Consider the following 11,715-nt stretch of genomic DNA (forward strand, 5'->3'; position numbering starts at 1 on the left):
AATTCCCATTTTTTTGAGAGTTTTTATCATAAATGGATGTTGTATCTTGTCAAATGCCTTCTCTGCGTCTATTGAGATGACCATGTGGTTTTTATTCTTTGTTTTGTTGATGTGATGTATCACGTTGATTGATTTGCGGATGTTGAACCATCCCTGCATCCCTGGTTTAAATCCCACTTGATCGTGGTGTATGATCTTTTTAATGTATTGCTGTATTTGGTTTGCCAATATTTTGTTGAGGATTTTTGCATCTATGTTCATCAGTGATATTGGCCTGTAATTTTCTTTCTTTGTATTGTCTTTGTCTGGCTTTGGTATCAGGGTGATGTTGACCTCATAGAATGAATTAGGAAGTGTTCCATCTTCCTCTATTTTTTGGAATAGTTTGAGAAGGATGGGTATTAAATCTTCTTTGAATGTTTGGTAAAATTCAGTGGAGAAGCCATCTGGTCCTGGACTTTTATTTTTTGGGAGGTTTTTGATTACTATTTCAGTCTCTTTACTTGTGATTGGTCTATTCAGATTCTCCATTTCTTCTTGGTTCAGTTTTGGGAGGTTGTATGAGTCTAAGAATTTATGCATTTCTTCTAGATTGTCCAATTTGTTGGCATATAATTTCTCATAGTATTCTCTTATAATCCTCTGTATTTCCATGGTATCCATTGTGATTTCTCCTCTTTCATTTCTAATTTTATTTACTTGAGCCTTTTCTCTTTTTTTCTTAGTAAGCCTGGCTAAGGGTTTGTCGATTTTGTTTATCTTCTCAAAGAACCAACTCTTTGTTTCATTAATCCTTTCTACTGTTTTTTTGGTCTCAATTTCATTTATTTCTGCTCTGATTTTTATTATTTCTCTCCTTCTGCTGACTTTGGGTTTTGTTTGTTCTTCTTTTTCTAGTTCTGTTAGGTGTAATTTAAGGTTGCCTATTTGGGCTTTTTCTTGTTTGTTAAGGTGGGCTTGTATCGCTATGAGTTTCCCTCTCAGGACCGCTTTTGCTGCATCTCATATGGTTTGCTATGGCATATTTTCATTTTCGTTTGTTTCCAGATAGTTTTTGATTTCTCCTTTAATTTCATCAATGATCCGTTGGTTGTAGCATGTTGTTTAATCTCCACATTTTTGTCACTTTCCTAGTTTTTTTTCGTGGTTCATTTCCAGTTTCATAGCATTATGGTCTGAAAAGATGCTTGTTATGATTTCAATCTTCTTAAATTTTTTGAGGCTTGCTTTGTTTCCCAACATATGGTCTATCCTTGAGAATGTTCCATGCACGCTTGAGAAGAATGTGTAGTCAGCTGTTTTTGGATGGAGTGCTCTGTATATGTCTACTAGGCCCATCTCGTCCAGTTTTTCATTTAAGTCTACTATTTCTTTATTGACTTTTTGTCTGGATGATCTATCCATTGATGTAAGTGGGGTATTAAGATCCCCTACTATTATTGAGTTGTTAATGTCTCCTTTTAGGTTTGTTAATAGTTGCTTTATGTACGTTGCTGCTCCTATGTGGGGTGCATATATATTTATAAGTGATATGTCTTCTTGGTGGAGTGTCCCTTTTATCATTATATATTTCCCTTCTTTGTCTTTCTTAACCTGTTTTATCTTGAAGTCTACTTTGTCTGATATGAGTATGGCAACACCTGCTTTCTTTTGTTTGCCATTAGCTTGGAGTATTGTCTTCCATCCTTTCACTCTGAGCTTGTGCTTGTGTTTAGTGCTGAGATGTGTTTCCTGGAGGCAGCATATTGTTGGGTCTTGCTTTTTAATCCATCCTGCCACTCTGTATCTTTTGATTGGAGAGTTCAATCCATTTACATTTAGGATAATTATTGATATATGAGGGCTTAATGTTGCTGTTTTGTCACTTATTTTCTGGTTCTTTTGCATTTCCTTTGTTTCTTGTCCCATTTGTTTCGGACTGCCAATTCAGTTTGGTTGTTCTGTCTTATGACTCTTCTAGTTTTCTCTTTGTTTATCATATGTGGTTTTGTTTTGATTATTTGTTTAGTGGTTACCTTGAGGTTTGTGTAAAAAATCTTGTGTGTGAGATATTCCATTATCTGATGGCCTCCTATTTCCTTATACTAAGTCAATTCAATCACTTTCCTCTTCCCCTTCTAAGTCGTTCTTGTTATACCTTATTCTATCTTGTGTTGTGGCTGTGTGTTTACAGTGATGAGGTTAAATTTATTTTTGGTGAATTCCTTCCTTTGATCTTTGATTTTAGTATTTAAGTGGTTGCTAACCTATTCCGGTAAAGATCTACTATTTTTCTGAGTTTATCTACCTATTTTTCTCCTTGCTCCAAGCTTTGTATTCCCTTTCTCTTCTTTTTTTCAGGGCTGAGGGCCTTCTTGAGTATTTCTTGTAGTGGGGGTCTCGTGGCCATGAACTCCCTTAGCTTTTGTTTATCTTGGAGAGTTACTATTTCTCCATCATATTTGAAGGATATTTTTGCTGGATAGAGTATTCTGGGCTGAAAGTTTTTGTCTTTCAGTATTTTGAATATATCATTCCAGTCTTTCCTAGCCTGTAAAGTTTGTGTTGAGAAATCCGCTGAGAGCCTGATGGGAGTTCCTTTGTACGTTATTTTTTGTTTTTGTCTAGCTGCCCTTAATATTGTTTCTTTGTCATTGACTCTGGCTAGCCTTACCACTAGGTGTCGTGGAGAGGGCCTTTGTCTGTTAATATATTTAGGTGACCTGTTGCCTTCACTTACTGGTATTTCCTGCTCCTTCCCCAGATTTGGGAAGTTCTCAGCTATTATTTCCTTGAATAGGCTCTCTGTTCCTCTTTCCCTCTCTTCTTCCTCAGAAATACCTATAATTCTTATGTTACATTTCCTAATAGAGTCATATATTTCTCGGAGACTTTCTTCATTTCTTTTTAGTCTTAGTTCTCTCTCCTCTTCCATATGGAGCATATCTGTATTCCTATCCTCTAAAATGCTAATTCTTTCCTCCATATTGTCAGCTCTGTTCTTTAAAGATTCCAGATTCTCCTTTATCTCCTCCGTCGTGTTCTTCATCTCCATCAGCACTGATTGGTTTTTCTTTATGATGTCAGTCTCTTTTGAAGAAACTCCTAATCTCATTGAATTGTTTGTCTGTGTTGTCTCGTATTTCGTTGAGTGTTTTTATGATAGCTATTTTGAAATCTCTGTCGTTTAGATTATGGATTTCTGTGTCTTCAGGGTTGGTTTCTGGGTGCTTGTCATTTTCCTTCTGGTCTGGTGATTTCATATATCTTTGCATTGTGGTTCCTGTGTTGGCTTTGTTTTTCCTCATCCTGGAAATCTCTGGTTGCAATTTCCACCCGCTGCCACTGTGTGGTGGTAAAGGGCTATGTAATCTAAGCCCCCTGCACTCTGCCGCGGTTTTTCCGCTGCGATCCGCGGGTCGGATGGCTTGGTCTGGTCTGCTGCAGATCGCTTGGTCTGGTCTGGTCGGCTGAGCTGCAGGGTCTGGTTTGCCAGGAGCGGGGGGCTCTCTCTTTTGCCCTCTGGGTCCCTGGCGTGGGGGGCTTCTCATTCGCCCCTCATTATCGCTCTCTGGGGTGCTCAGATGTTGATGGTACTCTGTAGCAGTTATGAGTCCTCTGTGCGGGAGTTTCCCACTGGCTGAGAGAGCCCCAAGAGCTACGGTTTCCCTGTGGAGGGCCACCCCTCCCCCCTCTCTGGGAGCCCCCGTCTCTGCAGACCCGGATCGCTGATCTGATGGGGAGGGAGAGGAGTTCTCCTTACCTCTCCCCACTTCCTCCGGGAGCCCAGCACGTTCCACTCTCAGAGGTGCGGCAGTGTGGATCTTTCTGATCTAGCTTTTCACTGTCTGGGATTCCGTTGTTGGTCTGTGACTGTTCCTTTTGTTGTATCTTATCGGGGGAAGAGTTCACGGGAAAGCTCACTCCGCCATGACACTGACGTCACTCCTTAATAGTATTTTAAAAAATTAAGAGTTGCTTTAAGTATATAGCACAATCTGAAAATACAGTTTGAGGTTTCCTTTTCCCCTATTTACCCTGACTATTCTGTTTTTTTATCGTAATGTGTTAGCTAGATTTCCAACAAAATGTTGTTTAATATGTAACTCTAGGGTAATTTTTTGCCAAAAGCACCGTCTTTATCATTAGATGAAACAGCCCTACACCTTTTCCTATCCTTCTAAACTGGAATAATGTAATCTAGAAAGAAGCTTGTAGGTTTTTCTTTTTGTTCTCCCTTGAAATTAGGGTAGCCTAGTATAAATGAACTTTATAAGAAGGAAGCTCCCTGCTTTCTCTTCTTTGGGACCCACCATGATTTCCCTAATTGTGGAATTAAAATGTGCCTTTTTCACAGCTTGGAAGAAAGAATATGTGGGGACTCCTCTCTCCCTCACTCCCTCCTCCACACACACACTCACCACACACTCACCCCCTAAGAACTTAACCCTCCCTAGTCAGATAATCCTAACTGATCAGGGTGTATGTCTACACACCCACCTGTACCTTCCTGCATGCCTATGTTCCCTTCAGTTTTTCTGGTTTTATAATAGGTCGGTCTTCACTCCCTTCTTTGACTAACTCTACTTATCTTTTTTGTTTTTTTTTTGGTGAGGAAGTTCAGCCCTGAGCTAACATCCATGCCAATCCTTATCCTTTTTTTTCCCCTTTTCTCCCCAAAGCCCCAGTAGATAGTTGTACATCATAGTTGCACATCCCTCTAGTTGCTGTGTGTGGGACGCAGCCTCAGCGTGGCCGGAGAAGTGGTGCGGCGGTGCGTGCCGGGATCCAAACCCGGGCCGCCGCTGGCAGAGCGCGCACACTTAACCGCTAAGCCACAGGGCCAGCCCCTCTACTTATCTTTTAAATCTCAGCTCAGGTGTCACTTTCTGAAGGGAACCCTCAAATCTCCTTATTCTTTACAAGTGTTACAGTTAGAGTTTTCCACTTATTTTCTGTAATTATTTACAAATGTCATTTTCCCCAACTGGATTATAAGATCCAAAAAGGCAGGTCTGGTGTGTGTTTTTGCCTCATTTTATCCCTAGCTCCTCACACAGTGCCTGCCACACAGTGGACACTCAGGAGGTATTGCTGACTGACTGCAGAGACTGAGGAGGATGCAGCATGTGGGCGTTGATGCTATTTAAGCACTTTTTTTTTTTTTTTTTTTTTTTTTTTTTGTGAGGAGATCAGCCCTGAGCTAACATCTGCCAATCCTCCTCTTTTTTTTTTTTTTTTGCTGAGGAAGACGGCCCTGGGCTAACATCTGTGCCTATCTTCCTCCACTTTATATGGGACGCCGCCACAGCATGGCTTACCAAGCAGTGCGTCGGTGCGCGCCCGGGATCCGAACCAGCGAACCCCGGGCCGCCGCAGCGGAGCGCGCGCACTTAACCGCTTGCGCCACCGGGCCGGCCCCTTAAGCACTTTTTTGTAGGAACCTGAAATGAAATGCCTCTAGTGGTTTTATTGTATATTACAACAGGTGTAACCTACTATTCAGCCTTTCAGTAGATTTTGGAATGATTATATCTTATAATTCATAGACCTACAATAATGACATAGAAGTTTTGTAAATAATCTCAGTTCTTTATGAAAATATTTTATTCAGTCAATCACATTAATACCCATAAATCATCCAAAATTTTGTATTATCTGCATTTTCATGGCTTACTGAGTGGACTTTTTACTTTTCAAAAAAACATTATCTTAAGATATAGCAATGATATGTGCTGTTTAAGAATTATTCTATTTAATATGTTCTCATGTAAAAGCTTTCCTGAATTTAGATATTTAATAAATTTGACATACAATGCAAATTTATATGCATTTTAATAGTATTGTGGTTTAGTGTATTTCTTGGCATTTACTAATACCCATTGAGGGTAGTTTTTTTTTTTTTTTTTAATTGAAGTAACATTGGTTTATAACATGATTTCTGTGTAGATTACATCATGTTCACCACCCAAAGACTAATTAGCATCCATCACCATACACATGTGCCCAGGAGGGCAGTTTTGTCAGTTATTAGAGTCATTCCTTTCAGTTTGGAAAAACGTTTATTTTCTAATATCACATTTTGCAAAATGAATATATAGAAAAATGTGATTGCATTATTATAAGGCAATCTTTTACTTTTCAATGTTAATGTTTACTGTTCTGCATTAAAATGATTTTCTTTAATTTTTATTCCTTCATTTTATTGCAAAAACCAGTATGGTTTTGGAAGAGTGATAGTACAGTAGTCCCCCCTTTTCTGCAAGGGATATGTTCCAAGACCTGCAGTGGATGCCTGAAACCAGATCATACCAAACCCTATATAATCTATGTTTTTTCCTATATGTATGTACCTATGGTAAAGTTTAATTTATAAATTAGGTATTAACAACAACAATAATAAAATAGAACAGTTATAACAATATACTGTAATAAAAGTTACTATAGATCTTAGTAACCTCAGCATATGATTTTTTTTTCTTTCCTTATTAAGTCAAGAACTTTCACCTTTTCACTTAAAGGAAGCACTTTATGGCTTCTCTTTGGCATACCCGAATTGCCAGCATCATTACTCTTGTGGGCTTTGGGGCCATTATTAAATAAAATAAGGGTCACTTAAACACAAGCATTGTGGTACCTTGACACTGGATCTGATAACCAAGATGGCTACTAAGTGACTAAGGGGCGGGTAGCATATACAGCATGGATACGAGGGACAAAGGGATGATTCACGTACTGGGCGGGATGGAGCAGGATTTCATCACACTGCTTAGAATGGTGTGAAATTTAAAACTTATGAAGTGTTTATTTCTGGAATTTTCCATTTAATATTTTTGGGCTATAGTTGACTGCTAGTAACTGAAACCACAGAAAGTGAAACTACTATAAATTTTTTGAGGTGGAAAGTTGCATGAAGTTGGTTTTTTTTTCTTGTACAGATCCTGAAATGGAAAATGAAGAACAGCCATCTGAAAATGATTCTCAGAATCAGAGTGCTGAACAGATGACATCAATTTCTCAGGAGGTTGATTTGGTTGATCAAGAGTCTCCTGAGGAAAGTTCTCTAAACTCTCACCCAGAATCATTATCTCCAGCAGATACAGACAATGCTGCAAGTGTTTCTCCTTCCGAACAGAATTCTAATCCCACAGAAAACCATGAGACCACAAGTCTTGATGGTGAATGTACAGATTTAGATAACCAACTTCAAGAACAATCAGAAACTGAGGAAGATTCCAATCCTAATGTTAGCTGGGGTGAAAAGGTCCAGCCTATAGACTCCATATTAGCAGACTGGAATGAAGATATAGAAGCATTTGAAATGATGGAGAAGGATGAACTATGACTCACTAAAGAATCTAGTGGTAGGTATTTAAAAAGAAAAGGTAAACTGTGGTTAATAGACACCCTAATACTAAGCAGGCTCTCTAATGGGAGGCTTTAAGTATGGTGATGAGCAACCACGTTCTGACTGGGATGATTAGTTTTCATAGGAATCTGGAGCATGCTGTGTTAGAATTGACCTTGCTTAAAACTGACCCATCAAAAATGGAAACTCACAATTCCGCCCTCAAATGATGGCATTGCACACCCTGCAGCACCTCAGGCCAGGAAAAGATTACTGGATGTTCCTAGGAACCAGATTTCTGCAGTCTCTGGATAGACGAGAAACAAATTCAGTTAATAGTGGGGTGAGGAATAGAAACTTATATAGCTTTCTAATTAAAGGAAGCTTGGCTTTCTTGGTTTTGGGGTTAGAGGCTCTACTGGGAAAACACATGTGAATATTGTGGGCATTCGGGTTATGCTGCCTTCACAGAAACACTCAAAGTGACCTAAGTGGGTATGAAGCAAATGCATTCATGGTGAAAACAGTCTTTTCTCATCACTTTCACTTGCTTCATTTTGTAACAAATGATCAAATGACTTGATTTTTTTCCTTCTTAACAACGTCCTTTTCATTTAAACCAAAGGTGAAGCCAATGTACTTTCTCAGTGAGTTCTCAGCATAAAGACTAATCATTGGGACCAGGTAAAAAGGTCATATAATATATTGCGGAAATTGGTTACTTAATACTTTTGAAAAATGGAGCAGGGGAGAAACTATAATTTTGCAATATGAACTTGCCATTGGGCCTTCCATAGGGAAAGCTGTGACTACTCTCCAGTGGAACTTAAGGCTATATTCTTGTAGGGTAAATTATAAATCTTTTCCAGTTCATTTCTCTTAGAGGTGATTACCTCCAGCCATCAGCCTTATTCCATCCCATGTTTAGTATGCAATTTGAGCCACAAGGCCCATATCGCCAATAGCTGAATACATTTTGTCCCATTTTTCTATCTTAGGGAGCCATGATAAAACTGTGGTAGTGATCTAAAAATCCTGGGGTAACTACTATTTTTTCTTCTATGGTTTCTGAAGTTGCATCTAAGGAGTCTGTCACATTTTCTGTTGAATCATGGTTATTTTTAAGTTTGCTTTTTTTTTTTTTTAACAAATATTCCTTCTGATATGGGCTTGAAAATTAATCTATGGTAACCTGTGTAAAAAAACTTACACAGTAGCAACTAACGTATAGCCATATAGCTTAATGAGAAATTTTCTTTTTTTTTATGGCAGTCTGGTGCTGGCCACATGTAAGTTTTAAAAACTTTATTGTTGATATCTGTAGACAGCCCTGTAGTTGAAATCATGGCTTTACTCATTTTATTTATTTTTTTAAACTTACCTGAATGAGTTCTAAAGAAATATTTGTGAGACTTAATTTCCTTTCTCTTTACCATGACATTACATAATAACCTTTTCTTAAAACACAGTTGAGGTACTGATGAACTTAAACTGTATAGGGAGCTGTTAAAAGAACAGCCATGCTGTATTGTAGTTATGTATATTCATGTACAGTATGTCTTAGATCCCAGGTAAACACATTCTTTTATAAGGGGAGAAATAGCTGCTTTCAAAAATTCCAGCTAAACTTAATTGTGTCAGTGAGTGAAAAATTGAATAGAGAATTCACTTTGGGGGGAAAAGGAGTAGTATACAAGACCTTTATTGGCCCCTAATTAAACCTTATACCAAAATGGATATTTTTAGTCTCTCTGCATGTGAAATTTGGTGTAAGAAGGTAGAACTATAATACGTACAGTATACAGAAGGATAGACAAAGAGCTTTGTTCATCTTAATTGCAAAGCTGCCAAAATAGCTGAAGCTTAATGACTTGACTTGCCTTGATTTATAGGACTGGGGCATGGAGAAAAGGAGCAGATGTTCCTCTAAAACTTTGATTACAGAAGCCTTGTATACATTGATTTGATTTCTTATTTGTAGCTCAGAGCCATTGTTGTCTAGATCTAACTTTTCTAAGTTATCAAAACGATGTAATTTTTTTTCCCAGCAAAGATCTTGTGGCATGCAAGGAAAAGCCAGCTTACTGTCACTCTCCCTTGCTTGGCCGTTAGGGGGAGGTGTTGCCATTCATTGAGGTCTAGAAACAAATTAGTTCACTTGTTTAGAGAAGTGAATCCTTAAAAAGAGAAAAGAAAGAAAGTAAAAAATTTGACAAATTATACTTAAATCCCAGAAAGAATGATTGATTTTTCCCCAGTTAAGAAAAGAAGGTATAATGTTCAGCTTCAGAACTCCAACATTGTAATTGACTCTACATGCTTATTCAACATACTGCCACGAAGTTGTTTTTGAGTTCATTAAAAAATTCCAACAGCATTAGGGATTTTTTTTTTTTATGTTTTGTTTTTTACATACCTTGTATAAACATTTTATTTACTTCCTAAAGATTCAGGGGATTCTATGAGACCCTGAATTTTAGAAACATCTGGTCTACCTCAGTTAAATGTTGACTACATAGAAATAGAGCTGAAGTGATCACCACAGCCATAAAATTGTTTGACTAAGAAGGATTTATACAGTGTTTACAAACCTGGAATCAAGTAAGGATTTTATCTGAAAGTTAAAAGTTAGATATTAGAGCAAGTATTTAATTCAGGTATTTTCAAGTTTTAAAACTTAACTTGTTTACCTACTAAAAATAGCTATAGTTTTTTCTGTTTAGGAACATCCATTGAAATGATATACCCTAATTTGCAATACTTTTCCCATAAAATTTTAGGTGTGAAAGAATTGTAATTTACTAGATACATTTGGGATGGGATATTTTGTTGGGTAGGTTTTCTCTTTTCTTTTTAACTTTTAATAGGCTTCCAACAAGAATACAATTATTGTTTCAGAACAAATTATATTTTGACATTATACTTTTCCCTTTTCTTCACAGTATTAGAGAGTAAAATCAAAAATTGTGCACTCTCTGACTTTAACTTCTCTAATTACTCTCTTGAGAATTTTGTAATTTAAATTACCATCACACAGCCCTTTTTATAGTAAAACCAGCATTTCTTCTCTCACCAAACTCCATGCCAAATTCCTCATCAAGAAAGCTCAGCGTAAGTAATTCAAATAGTGCTTATAATTTTAGAGGGGGTGGGATTTAGTAAATATTCCAACCGGTCGTTTTATGTGCAAGGCTTCAGTCAGAACATAGAAAAAAAAACATTCTGTGAATGAAATATTGTATGTTCAGATTTTATAAAAGACATTTTTAAAAGCCCAATTTACAGCCGTATATTTTCTTATGATGTAATTTATGAAAAAGATGTCTGTACTAACAGGTGCTGTAACACTACTGTTGTTGGATTTTATTGTTTGGTGATAAATGTATACAATATTTCTAAGGGAAACTATGTACTGTGATGTAAAAGTCTGGGCAAAATGTATATAATCCTTGTATATAATTGTGTATTTGATTATAACTGATTGTAAAGATTTAATAAAATATGTAAATATTCTAGTCTAATTTTAATTTGAATTTTTAGCATCACTTTGCATATCTTTATACTTTGATGTCTTTTAAAATTTTTTCACCACTCTGTCTTCCCTTTAATTTTCATTTTACTCCAAGGGAGTAAATTTGGGGGACATCTTAGAGTATAGACACACAAACATACATGGAACAGTTCCAGAACTCAACTAATGCCAAGGACCCTCAGAGTGGAGTTAGAGTTAGTAATTCACAGTGTCAGTATTGGTAACAAGTTTATGTTTTGAGTTTACTTATATTTAATAAAATCAGTTGTCCTTTCAATATTGTCATCAAAACTAACACTAACCTCTCCTGTTGATTTCAGTGAGGCCATTTCCTTTTAGCAGCCACTTTCAGATACTCTGATAACTTGCTTTTCATCTGTACTGTTCCAGGGTTTCTGAGCACAGATATCTTGAAAGGCCTAATAATAATCACTTTTATTGATAATGGCTTTCTTTAAAGGTGAGCAAACTGAGACTCAAACATGTTCTAAGCATCTTACTCAGTCCCACGTTTCATGACTGGACAGTGGAATGGGAGCTGGTCTGTTCAGAGCCCATGCTCGTTTCGGTGTGCCACCCTCTCCCTTCCTTTCTCAGTCCTCCTCACCCTCCTCCCACCCCCATTTCAGTCTCTGCTCACCTTTTATTCAGCCGCTACCTTCCTCCCTAGCCTCTTTCTCCCCATCTGAGATTGAAGTTTAGAGATTTAGAGATTCTCAGGTTTTCTGGGCATTAATTCCAGTCTCAGCGTGTCTCCATTCTTCTAGGACAGTGCACCACTATTTCAGGAAGAGTTAAAGGATCCAGTAGTATCTCTTGGCAGATTTCAAAGGGGAGGTTGCTTTTCTTTTCTGGG

General features: G+C 37.5%; 1 protein-coding gene across 4 annotated transcripts in view; it reads left to right on the plus strand.

The window, feature by feature from the left end:
* EDEM3 (ER degradation enhancing alpha-mannosidase like protein 3) overlaps window positions 1-10,848 on the plus strand; it is a 73,308-nt gene extending 62,460 nt beyond the window's left edge. For all 4 annotated transcript variants that reach the window (XM_058539884.1, XM_058539886.1, XM_058539887.1 and 1 more), the window contains exon 20: window positions 6,918-10,848. In XM_058539884.1, the coding sequence (XP_058395867.1) occupies window positions 6,918-7,324 (407 nt within the window). In that variant the 3' untranslated portion in view covers window positions 7,325-10,848. The remainder of the gene's footprint in view (window positions 1-6,917) is intronic.
* The last annotated feature ends 867 nt before the right edge of the window (window positions 10,849-11,715 follow it).

Source organism: Diceros bicornis, chromosome 4 (assembly GCF_020826845.1).
Source record: "Diceros bicornis minor isolate mBicDic1 chromosome 4, mDicBic1.mat.cur, whole genome shotgun sequence".
NCBI lineage: Eukaryota > Metazoa > Chordata > Mammalia > Perissodactyla > Rhinocerotidae > Diceros > Diceros bicornis.